Below are 13,493 nucleotides of genomic sequence, written 5' to 3'. Positions count from 1 at the left end.
CCACATGATACAATGGTGAGTGATAGTTAATTTTTTCAATTTATTTTTTCTTCTTTATGCGATATGATAATTGCTTTATAAAATTTAAAATATTCTTTGGCAAACCATGTCTCATTCTGTCTTTAGTCTTCCTGAGACTAGCTGTATAGTGTGGAGCACCCTGTGTCTTAGTAGATTATGCTCCTCGCTTCTTAGGTACTGGAGGCATCAGCTTGTGAGTTTCAGTCCACATCCGTCTCTACCCACTTTGCTTACTGCATTATTACATTATTCATTAGACTGTTCCTACTGTATCTATTAAAGTGGGTCAGTTATTTTGGCATTTTAATGTGGATATACATGTAATTGGTTCTGCACTACGGTAACAGTCTCAATAAAATTTTGCCATCATATACTCTAATACATACTCACAGAAAAGACGTCAATGAAATGATGAGAAAAGAATGTTTAACTTCTAAAAAATATACATCAAATTAGATTTTTTATGGTAAATTTGCTTAAAGAAAAGCAACTTAACAAAAAATTTTTTTTAACTTGCTCATTTCTCTAATCAGACCTGAGTTTTCTCTTAGGAGCCCCCAAATATCTATTTCTCTCTACAGTATAGAGGATTAATATCTCATTTTCATTTATTTAAAATCTGTTGGCTTATGGGAGTTAGAAATTTTGTATTTGACATTTCCAATTAAACCGTAATTTCAACTAATTGCAATTTGAAGAATTTGCTACTATTAAAAAGCTCAGCCATGAAACTGATAGCATTTTCTTTGCTTCTCAATGATAGGTGAGATTATCATGTTGACTGCTATCTAATGCAAAACCTTATTTCCATGAGGGATATTTGCATTCCTAGCCACCAAAAAAGAGTAATGACCTTGAATCTGAGAAAAACTGAAAACTGACAGCTACAATCCAGATTATAATACCCATATGAGTTGATAATGCTTTGGCCCAATCTTGTCTTATGATCAACTGATTGGATATAGAGGTACAGAACATTAAAATATTTTGTGTGTTGTACATATACTTCAATGCACCTATTTTTAAGCTTTAAAAATCCACAGATTGCCAGCTTTTCTGACTGAAGCACCGTTCCTTTCTACAGACACTTGCCTCTTGATGGCCGGCTTTTATGAGCGGTGAGCAGCTGAACCTGACTTCAGTGACACACACACTCCCTCACTCATTCATACTCTCACACGCAATATAACACAGCCCATCCTCCTGGTCACAAACTGCTTGTTTTTCTCCCTTCATTCAAAATTTTTCACCCTTTCCCCATAACAAATTACCCAAGCAAATTTCCAGTCACAGCCTAGGTCTCAAAGATCTCATGATAATACCGACATCAGAGCTCAGTATGTCTTCTCTTGCTCAATGGAAATCTATGTACTCAAAAGGCAAGTAATCTACAAACCCCCCAATACACACTCAGTGTGCTACAGTGAAACTAGAATAAGAAAAGTGCGATAAAAAACTTCCATATAGAAGAGAGAAATAGAAAATATTTATGAACTCTAACTTGGCAGGTGTTGCAAGGGGCTCCTATTCTGTTCCTGGACAATGCTCCTTTATTTGGCCCGAGTTCTGCTGCCTGAGAATAGTGGCCTAATCTGCAGTTTTCTATGGTCCTTGGCTTTGTTCTCTAGGTGGTCCGATTTTTATTATATTCCGTAAGATAGTCCATCGTCTGAGCTACTTGCAGCTATCTTGAATTTGTGACAAAATCTCATTCTCTTCTCCCTGTGCCATTTTGTTCAGCCTCAAGGATTTATAGAAAATGACCCTAATTAAGAGTTTTTAACAACAGACTTGGTGGCCACACCACTGATTTGATCCTTGCCTAAAAGCTCCACCTTAATTGATGTTTATGTTCAAAGCATCCTCAGTTTTATGTATTACCATTTGCAAATGAAAACCAGACCCTGGAAGTTACAGAACTGCTTAAATTTCTGTGTTACCTTATGTATTTCTTTGAAAACACAAGTCTTTTCTGAGTTTATCTTTCTTTTAAGCCCTTGTCAGATGCACCGATAGCAAACAAGAACTACTAGCTGCACACCTCCTAAAAACCACAAGCTCATTCTGCACATCAGCTTTCCAAGGTGTTACAGGAAATAATGTACTAAACTTCTCAACACTCCATTACAATGGGCGGCCCCCATTCTAAGCTCCAGTAAGTCTTCTTACCACCTGCTTCTGGCACTGGAGCCAATGTAATTTCATATAATTTTAAAATGTTGTTTTGTTTGAATAACCGTACCAATCAGTTTAGCTAAGTTTTCCTATAGCAACGAACAAATACCACAAGAAATAGTTGTTTTTTTTTCACCCACATGGATCCATTTGAGTCAGCAAAGGCTCTGCTCCATACCCTTTTCACTACAGAATCCATGCTGAGAGAATAAAGTCTGTATTGGACCTGCTGGTGTCCCGACATGAGACGGGGCAGAAAAGGAACATGGGAAAAGGGGCGGCCGAGCCCTCCCAAAGCCCCAGATGCCTGATGGTAAGTGGCGCACGTGGTGTCTGCTCAGCAGGCTGTGGCGAAGCCATCGGCACACGTGCCAACGCTGACGACGATGATGGGGGAAGGATGCTTCTCCTGCAGGGAGGGGCAGTAGCATAATAGACCACGGCCATTCTTAAATGCATGATTACATGGCTGAGTCAGATCTTTGGGATCTGATACCTCATTAGTCCTGGAACCCTGCATAATATCACAATTTTCCTTCCCAAGCCTGTGTTGGCAACCACAGAGGTTTACTTACCACCGCCTCCAACAAATACTTACATATCAAAACTGTTCACAGGAATAATGGTTATAAAATAAAAACCCAGAACCGTCCTCTCGAGCCTTCCTACCTTATTGCTTTTCTGACTTACACTTCCACAGCCCAGCCTCACTGCACGTGAACATCATTAAAAAGTGCACCTGTGTCTCCATTAACAGACACGTCAGCGCTAATACTATTAGGGGACAATGCCTGAGCCTCACTGGTCAAGTGACTCTATTTTCACGTGATGTTATTAGATAAGAAAATCTGGTTTGCTTGACTGGAAAGGTTTTGACGAAAATTAAATCTTAAAATGTGGAATATGTCCTGTTATTGAATTACCCCTGGGAAAAACAGTTCTGTTTTCTTTTTTAAATTTCTGACTGTTTGGCATTATCTGGAAACAGTCTTTCTAGCCAAGGAACTAATTACTTTTGCCTCAAAAGTTGTCCAACAGGAGCAGATGTGGTGCCTGGAACACCATCGGAAGTAACTGCTGCGCATGGGGTGACTGTCGCTATCACGGTGACGTTTGAGGCTCTGTTTCTTTCAAGAAAAATCTCTGTTGTTGGTAACTGCAGCTGAATCATACCTCCCTGTGGCAGGTGCGCCGACAAGGCATCACACCCAGACTTCGACCTTCCAGAAACCTCTTAAGCATGCCATAGACCATTAGCAAGTTGACCTCACCCCACAAACAAGATGCCTGCACTCCTAACACCAGAGAGCCCTGGGGAGAATATGTGTCACAACATGTATCATGTTTCTCCACTATACAGGAGTAAAGCTTAAAACACCAAATTTTAATTATACCACGCCCCCTCCCACACACACATTCACAGGACCAAGCAGAAACGTATTTGGAGCTTTAGAGAACAACTTTAAAAATGCACTCTCAGCCCCGCAAAGATGAGTGCGTTGTCTATGTAATGTTTTCCTCTTCCCTTACACTTAGGTTTTTATTGATTTTAGTTTTTAAAATGTGAAGATTTTAATCTCAACAAACGCCATATGATAATAAAACAAGAAAACTCTCTATCTGTACTCCTAAAGGTGACTCTGAATCTATCCAACACATGCTCTGTTGATACGGTACCTTGTCTTCTGTTTGGTGGAGCCCCTGTTTCAGTTCTTCCACGCGAAGTCTCAGTTTCCTGACTTCGGCCTCACTTTGCCCCATGAGGTGGTGTGCATGGGCCAGGTCTGCTGTTTTTGCCTGGTGCTGTCTGCTTAGCTCATGGTAGGCGTGTTGAAGGTCCAACAGTTCCTTTCAAAAGAAAACAGGGATTTCGTTATTTATAATTTACTCTGATAAAGTCAGAAGAATGGCAACTTCTTCTGACAAACTAGAAAAGCGTCTTAGGAAGAATTCAGAGGAGACATCTCTTCTTCTGGAACTCTACACTTCTGCAGTTAAATAATTATATAACATAAAAGTGGAAGCACGTCACTCTGAGTGGAAGATGCATTTGCGTGTGGCTAAAATGGCTGAAACACAACGTGACTCTTTATGTGCTTGAGGGAATGACCCATTTTTCATGTTATGCAAATTGAGTTTTTATGTATGCTTTCCAAAAAAGGAAACCTCAGATCCATAAATGGAGAATAAAGTAAAATAAAAAGAATTGCAAGAAGAATTGTTTATCTGTGAAATCAGCATAAGAACTAAAAGTGAAGCAGGCTATCTACTTTTAATTATTTTTCTAAGAAGAAAGGTTTTAGGCTGTGAGTGACCCCCTTCTGAAACCACAGGAGTCTGACCAGGAGACCCAAATAAGGAGCCCATCCTGTCAAAAAAACAGAGTGACTGCACCATGAAGGGACTGGATCTCCAATCTATCTTGTTATAACCACCACCACACAAGATACGAATTAACAGGTTACATTAATTGGCCTCAGATTATAATTAACATCGCTTCTCATTTTTAGTTAAAATTTGCTGTGCAAAATTAACAATACTATCATTGTCGAAAATATATTTATTAAAACTATGAAGGAAAAAGAAAACCTCTATTTCCTCATAATGTTCTAATGCTTTAAGAAAGTCTAAGGATATTTCTTTAATTTCCTGAAAAATACTGTCATAATACTTTATGTATAAAAAAATCACAGAAAATGGCACTAGTTAAAAACACATAGTTAAAATTTTGGGGGAAAACTAGGTAGACAATTGGAGATGAGATTTTACTCCCTTCTCATACTACTACTATTACTAACAGCAACAATAAGAAAAGAATCAGATTTAATGTAAAAAAATAAAGCCACAAATCATTGAGAAATACTGGGAGAGACCCTAACGTTCGTGCTCAACTGCTTGGTCTTTTGCTCAGGGAAGGTCACCTTATTTTCAGGCCCAGGAAGTAGGTATGTGTTAGTAAAATTCTATTCTCTGCGAGTGGTCCCCAAGCATGCACCATCAGCATCGCCTGGGAACTCCATCCAAGACCTACTGATTCAGAAGCTCAGGGGCTGGGCCCAGCAACCTTGGGTTTAACAAGCCCTTCAGATGCTTATGATTCGTGGTGAAGTTTGAGGACCACTCGCATATGCCAATCATAGTGAGCTTTACTCTTGCCAGTGATTGTTTTAGGAACGTAGTTGTAATCTAACCGAACAATGACATGTGAGAAGTCTTCTTGGGTGGGAGGAGGTGGTCTAAATTTTTTTTTGCACTTAAAAATACACAAGGAAGACGTGCGCCTGGAGGTACAACCGTCTGGGCCAACAGGGGACTCCTGCTTACAGCTGAGCTTGGCAGACCTGGGCTGGGCACATTTCGTTACAAGAAAATACATCAAATTTTATCTATAGCCAAACATAGTTTAATTATATTCATAGGATACCTTTTACTTTCTATTCTAAAAAGATGAAAACTGCATTTCACTTTAGGAGAAAAAAGTTATTTCATTAATAAAGATTTTTTAAAAAACAGGTTAGGGTGAAAGGGCTTAATATTAGCCAAGTATCTACCCTCACTAAATGCTTCACATACTTTCTCTCTCTCTTGTCTTTTCCCCATTCAGTCTCAGACGTTATGCAAATTGATTATGGCCAACCTAGCTGTAAGGTACTCCTGCTCTTTTCATTTTATCAAAACAATATCCCATGGCTTCAATCTTGTTATCAGGCCTCGACTTCTAAGACTTCACAAGTTGTTTGACATATTAATCCATTAATTCATCAACACCCCTATTTTACTTCCTGGAGAGAGATGGATCTCTTCTTTAACTCTCAAAGCTATGGCCTTTGCTACCATACACTCATTTTTGTTGTTGTTATTCTTGTGATGAGATCAAGCCTCCCCAACACACGCATACTTTTCTTTGAATACATGTTACAGTAGAGAATAAAGGCACTTAGGATCACAAAACGTAATCCCATGCATATCTTTAATGTTTTCATCTGAAATTCAATTTCCCCTGTAGCTTAGTTACAGACCTCCTGTTGGAAGGCATCCAAATGGATGTTCATTTAAAGAGTTAAAATCTGCATTTGAGAAGAGAATTAAGTAGACAATAAAGATCCATATGGACTTTTAGAGCAAGTTTATTCTAGTATATTTTTAATGGTGAAATACATGAAACTATGTGATATATTTGTATTTTACTTTGGCAGAGAAAAATCTGAATATAAATTAAACATATGTATAAATAAATAGTACTAAAGATTATTTGTTAGTGTGTAATCCTCTATAAATCTAAAGCTATTCAACTGAACAGTAAAGAGACTTCACAACCTTTTTATAAGTCGATACGAATAATAACATTGGGTCTTGGTATAGAAAATAAACGAACAGATATTTTTGGTAGGCTAATGTTAGTTCCTCAAATAGATCAACTCTGTTTTTTAGTGATGTAATGAGAGCAGGTTTTAAATTTTGTATGTGGCTCATGAACTCATGCATTAGTTTACGCTTTTATAAGTAAGGATATTGCTTTCCACCTAGAATTAATATTGTAGCTGATACATCAAGTATTGAAGCATAACTGATTTTGCTTGTGCCAAGCTGACAGAACTAAAATACACTTTCTTACAATTTGAAATGACGGAACGAAAGGCTGGTAAAAATGAATCAAGTAAGTTTATATGTATCTCTTTGAAGGAAAAACAAAATGACATAGAGGAAATTTAAAAGTATTATTATATGTGTTATTTCTGTTTGTTCAATTTTTAAAAATCCGTATAAAATTAGAAATTTCCGCATCTGTAATTTCAAACCTGCATAACAATAGTGTATTGATATGGGAGAGAACCTAAAATTCACAATATATGATTCAACTCTATTTAATGGAGAGAAGCACTTAGAATATTGGAAATAACTTGCTCATGGTCTGTTGATGGCCTCGTTAGACTCCAGCTGTGAGGGGCAGATTTTCTCTTCTCCAAAGTTGACTCAGACACATTGGATGGTTATTACAATCAGATCTGTCTACTTGAATACATTAAAGAACTCAGTCTCATCCAGATTAAGCACATTATTAAAATATCCTGTACTACCTGTTTATTTATTAGGATAAATGTCAATATATATTTATATCATCAGTTCTGACCTCAAGAAATGCAGAAAGCAAAGGAATGTATAAGAGCTTTAAAATGAGTATTCTGGTGACCTTAAGTAGCAACTTTAAAGGGTTTATTCAATATCTTTAGAGTAATTTTAGTGCCAGCTATAGAGATGACATGTTATTAGTCATCCATTCAATAAGCATTTGCTGAAAGTCTGCCATGTGCCAGTGACAGGGCTGTACATGCTATACATAAAAGTAAACAAGACACAATCTTTAAACGTACAGAGGTTAGACTCCAGTAGAGGTAACAGGTTGAAGACTATCAAACAAGCAAGTTTTCCTACTGTGGCAAGTACTAAAAAATAATCAAATGAGTTAACACGATAGGGAGTAATTCATGAGGGTGGATGATAAGCAAGGGACAATCTGGTTGAGGGGATGCAGCCCTGTGCCCTCCAGATCCTCCTTCAGGAGGGAGGATGTATTCCACCAGCTGCTAGAAATGTCTGGTCACAACCCTCTCCCCCAGGCTGTAAACAGCCTCCTTCCTGAGTCCACAGCCCCTCTGTGAGGCAGCCGGGTCATTTTAGAAGTACGAGGACTGCTCTTCTTACTGCACTGCAGGACGGCCCCAGAGAGCCACCCCAGCCTCACAGGTACCCAGAGGCACAGCTGTCATCGCTGCTCAGCAGTCCTACCTCTCCCTCTGCCCTGTGCTGCTGGTCCCTCTCCCACAGGTGTTGCAGTCTGTAATGAACACCCTGCATGTTGATACCTGCCTCAGAATCTGCTTCCCAGTAGCACAAATGGCAACTTCCAGTGTCCCACGGCTATCACTTGGGGAGGTCTAGCCCACAAAATTAAATAGCAGAAATGCCGTGGATGGAAAATAGATGATGGAAACTTTACTGAGAAAGTAACATAAAAAGGGCACAAAGCCACAACATTGTGACTACCTTGTGGCATTTATATTGTGTGTATATGTGTGCGTGTATGTGTGTGTGTATATATATATATATAATTCCTAAGTGATTAATGAATATACTTGAGTTTGTGGAAAGCAATTTTTGAACACAAATTATAAGAATTAATTGTCATGCTAAGGCACTTGAGAGTTATCCCATAAGCAGGAGAGTGTCAGATTTTTGAGAAAGAATAAAATAGTCACACCAGGGTTTCAAAGATAAATCTGATGAGCGGTTGAGGTGAACAAAATGACAATAAATATATACCTATCAATAACTGGCTAAATGGCCCCAATCAAAAGACAGAGTGGCTGAATGGATACAGAAACAAGCCCCACGACGTATCCTGCCTATAAGAGACTCGCTTCAAATCTAGAGACACACACAGACTGAACGTGAGGGGATTAAAAAGGTATTTCATGCTCATGGAACCTAAAACAAGCTGGGGTTGTAATATCAGATAAAACAATTTTTCTATTTCTTTAATTTTGTATCTGTATGAGATCATGGATGTCTAAATTTATTGTGGTAATCATTTTATGAGGTCTGTGATTCACATCATTATGCTGCATGCCTTAACATTATACAATGTTGTATATCCATTATATCTCAATAAAAGTGGAAGAAAAAATACATATTGCAGTGGTCAAGGTGAGAAATTATAAAACAGTCAACTGGAGTAGGAAGATGTAGGTAAACAGCAATGGAAAAATATTAGAGATGTTTTTCAAGGAAAGTTTCACAAATATGTTGGTTAGTTTGGGGTAAAGGTGTCAAAATTGAATTTCTTTCCTATAAGATTAGGAGGAAGTTGCTTAAAATAGCTCAGGCAAAAACAGTCTTCAAAGAGGTATTTTGAGAAAAGGTAGTGAGTTCAACCTTGCCATGCTGTTTGAGGTATGGCTGTTTACATACATATTTATGTCAAGAGATAGGAATTCTCATCTTTAATTCAGAGGACAGAATAGGAAGAGATAATGCTTAAATAGGTGTGAAGTGAGTATGGTAAGCTGAAGCCCACAGACTGAAAATCAAGTGTGGGAGTTTTTGTTTATTAAATGCCATTTGTGTTTTTTATTCAGTGCTTAGACAACTAAGCAACTGACCAAAGAAGGTTTGTTCAACTTGACCCACTAATGTCTTACAGTCAATAATGTCAGTTTTCCCACTAATATTTAAGTTTTTAGAAAATATAAAAAAGCTTCACTAACATGAACTTCTTTCTAAGTCTCATTTTCCTCATCCATTAAAATACACATAATAGCAATTCCACAGAATTGTAACCTTTAAACGACACAGTATGGGTAAGTCATTTCTGACACGTTAATTTAACATAACAATAGACAGGAACTGGCGAGAATAGGTTAGTTATTTAGTTAGTTAGCTTTTATCAAATGCAGTAATCAGTTAAGGTGTCAGTAATCCAGAGGAAATAGATCGTCTCAGCAAATGCCACCAGGGACTGGGCACTTTTCATCAATCTGCTCTGTTACCCTTAGCTCGTATGTGGTCTTTATCCTTAAGCTTGATGTGTTACAATCACAAATTATCTGCTGCATCTTGCAGAGAAGGAAGTCGGAGGGGAAGGAGCAGGGATAAAAGCAGTATTCTCCAAGGGGTGGGGGTTTGCATTTTTGTTGATAAGGCAACCTCTCAATGCTATGCTATAGGGAAAAAATGATAAAAGCAATACACAAAATATTGAGGATACATAAAACTATAAAAATATATTCAAAGTCAGACATACTGTAAACATATGAGAAACAATAAAGGCTAAGAAAGATTATTAAAGCATAGATTGTGGGAAATGAAAACATATAAAGAAGTGAGCTAACAGAAACAAGAAGAAACAAGAAACCTTATTAAATACAGTGATGTCTTCAGTTGCTGAGTAACCTATAATTGTAAGCCCAGCTAAACTAATATGTGCGAGGCAAGGCAAAATCCATCTCAGTTTTAGGCAGAGGAAGGATCTTACATTCACATAATCTTGATGAAAGAACTCAGACAGGATATTTTTCAGGAATTCATCTTTCTACAGTTCTTTAAATTCATCAAATCCTTTCCTGTCTCAGTATTCAGACGTGCTTTTCCTTTTGCCTACAAAGGGCTTTTCACAACTCTACACTCATCTGATTCCTAATTATCATTCGGGTCCTAGTTTAAATATGATTTCCTCTGACATGCTTTCTTGATTACCCACATGTGAATAATGATTCATAGTATTATTTTTAATTATCTTTTCATATACCTGTTCATTTCCTTCATAGCCCTTATTGAATGTTGAAATTTTTTACCTGTTTGTGCATTTACTTAAGATTCTTTTTTCCTACTAAGTACTCAATAAATATTTCATGTACCTATATGTGCAGAGTCAAAACAATTTACAGTCATGTGGAAATGTAAAAATTAACCTAACTGGTTGTCAGGTCAATAGAAAACTAGAGCTATTATTGTAAAATTTTGGAATCATAATGAAAATACAGTATGAAATTTAGAGAAATAGTCAAAGCTGTTATTAGCAGAAAAGATCTCAATTTATCTACAAAAAGATATATACAGATACCTCCTCTATATAACAAGCATTCAAATCAAGCTGTTGGGTGAAGCATACCAACGCTATCTGAGGAAAATTGCAGGAATGAATTATTAAGGATAGAAACACTTTACTAAAATATAAATACAAGAAATGAACTGACGAAGAATGTCTTTTGGAAAACAAGCAGAATATTGCAGAAAAACTATGAGCTAGCCTAACAAAGAACACCTTGAAAAAGTACAGAATTGGACATGAATTAGTATTGACATCAGATTAGTAAAACAGGAGTAGTTCTGTTAGCCTTGCCTTTCAACAGGACACGGAGACTGAAGTCTGGCCAATGGAAGGTAGGAAGACCTGGATTATATCTTTTCTAGACCTAGCAAGCAGACATTCTATGGGAACTTCCGTGTTGTCCCATTTCCTTATCCCAGTGCCTGTAAGGAAGGACTACAAGAGGAAGCTACAAGCTGAAAAGTATAAATCTCTGAGTCACCACATGGAGAAGAAACACTAAGGAGAGCCTCCTGGCTGCACTGGATCAAGAAATAAGCAAAAAATAAACTTGTGTCAGCTGCAGAGTTTGGGAGTTGGTTATAGTAGTCTATCCTTACTAATAGGCTAGTACAATTATATTTAACATGCTAAAAAAAATTGTTTTGATTAATTCATTGACAATTTTAGTTTACTACACCAAAGGTTACTGGTCTTTAGTTTGAGTGGTAATCACTTTTAAATTGACTTTTTCTCCAAAAAAAAGATTTTTCTTTGTCTTTCTGATATACCATAAAGGCTTTTTTTTTTTTTTTTGTCTTTTTCTTTTAACTGTATAGTTCATTGATCATGTGAAATGTGTAAAATAGTGCCTGGAACATTGAAGGTGCTCAATAAATGATCATTGAATGTATGAATAAATGGATATATTTATAACATGTCATTGATTGCTGAAGCAAACATGTGTCTATGATTCTAGACTGTATGCAGGCTAGACTGCACACTGCATGGGAAAGGGAAGAGGTTTCTTCAGAGAGTGTGAAGCAAGTCAACATGGAACCAGTTGTTTGAAAGAAGTGAATTAAGGACTGGAACTCAGTAAATGATAGTAGAATGACAAACATATTGGCCTATTTTCAAGCACCATATTTATCAAACAATTATTCTGAGGCTGATCACTTTTACAATTTTCCAGTATATAATTTAATGTTATTGTCTAAAGTACTGATTATTTTTTGCTTTTTAAACTAAACTTACTCTTAAATTTTGCCTATATGTTCTCAGTTGTCCTAATTTTGGAATTACCTAAAAAGAAATTTTGAAGTCCATGACTGTTACAATTACTTTAAATAGTTATTCTTTTCCAGTGTCCAAAATATAAATAACATTTTTGAAATATGTTTTTGGGTAGAAAAACTGAATTATGATTTTTCAGATAACAAATGAAATGAACAATTATATTGATTGAATTATGTCCTTTGTGTATCATTTAAATCACCATACATCATTGAATTCCTACTAAATTATGAAATCATAATAGTATTCTTTTATTGTTACATATGAATTATTTTGGCAGGTTCTAGAGTGAATTTGATCTAAAATACTGTCTTCATGGAAAATATGTTGAGATAGATGCTTGGGTGGGGTATATTCTTAACACATATTTTTTATGGATAGGCTTCCATTAGAAGGCGAAAGGCTGGAAGACAGAAATGAATACAAGATGACATGAAGTAGACATACTGGAGGGAGGGAGGTATTACAGGCATGTAGGAGAGCTTTCAATAGAGTGAAAAAAAACAGCATTAAGTATGGAGGAAATGGAAGAGAACAAGTAATATAGTTATGGGCAGACTGGGTAAAGGTCTTAAAATCCTGGTATCAAGAGACAAATTCTAATTTTTTGTTTTAATGGTGTGATAGGGGCATGGAAGGTAAAGGAAAACATTGATCAGAAGAATGAAATACAGTTGATTCTTGATTCACATGGGTTTGGATAGCGTGGGTCCATGTATACAGGGATTTTTTTTCAGTAGTAAATACTACAGTGAGACGTGATGTTTTGGCCAATTCAAGACATAACCTATATCGCTACTCCCCTTCAAAGCAAAACTTTCTAAAAGAAATTTCTGTGGTGGTTTTCCCTACTTCTCCATCACCAACTATTTAATGCTTTCCATTATTACTTCATCACATGATTCCAGAGAAGCCGCTCATGTCAGGGTCACTGATGGCTTCCAGATAGCCAAACACATTGCTCCCCTCTCTGCCTTTATCTACCTTTAACTCTCAACAGTGTTCTCTATTCTATGAGGATTATGATTTTATTATAATATATAAAATACTGAATGCCAACTCTAGACTCATATACCTGACTACCTACTTGATATCTACATTTGGGTGTCTAATAGACATTTTAAATGTAATAAGATTTATTATACTAATAATTTCAATTACATGGGAAAATTAACCAACACCATGTTGCTACCAACACGTAGAAAGGACGTTACAACCTGAGACAGCAATGAATAGGACCAAGATATAAACCCTAACATTTATTGGTTGGATTTTAATGCTCATGTTAGTACGGGAGATATAATATTAAGCCCAAGTGAAAAACCAAGCTTGCTTTTACCCACAACAGAGTATAGACAAATGACTTTCATTAAAAAAAAAAAAAAACCTGAAAAATTAGGGTGAGCGCTGATAT

At 36.7% G+C, this 13,493-nt stretch overlaps 1 protein-coding gene across 2 annotated transcripts in view; it reads right to left on the bottom strand.

The window, feature by feature from the left end:
* CCDC102B (coiled-coil domain containing 102B) overlaps positions 1-13,493 on the bottom strand; it is a 187,257-nt gene that overhangs the window by 34,705 nt on the left and 139,059 nt on the right. For both annotated transcript variants that reach the window (XM_031441764.2, XM_064480425.1), the window contains exon 7: positions 3,874-4,044. In XM_031441764.2, coding sequence (XP_031297624.2) covers positions 3,874-4,044 — 171 coding nt within the window. The remainder of the gene's footprint in view (positions 1-3,873; positions 4,045-13,493) is intronic.

The sequence above is a fragment of the Camelus dromedarius genome, chromosome 28 (genome assembly GCF_036321535.1).
Source record: "Camelus dromedarius isolate mCamDro1 chromosome 28, mCamDro1.pat, whole genome shotgun sequence".
NCBI classification, from domain to species: domain Eukaryota; kingdom Metazoa; phylum Chordata; class Mammalia; order Artiodactyla; family Camelidae; genus Camelus; species Camelus dromedarius.
The sequence above is the reverse complement of the archived record's forward strand: the minus strand, read 5'-3'. Positions and strand labels throughout refer to the sequence as shown.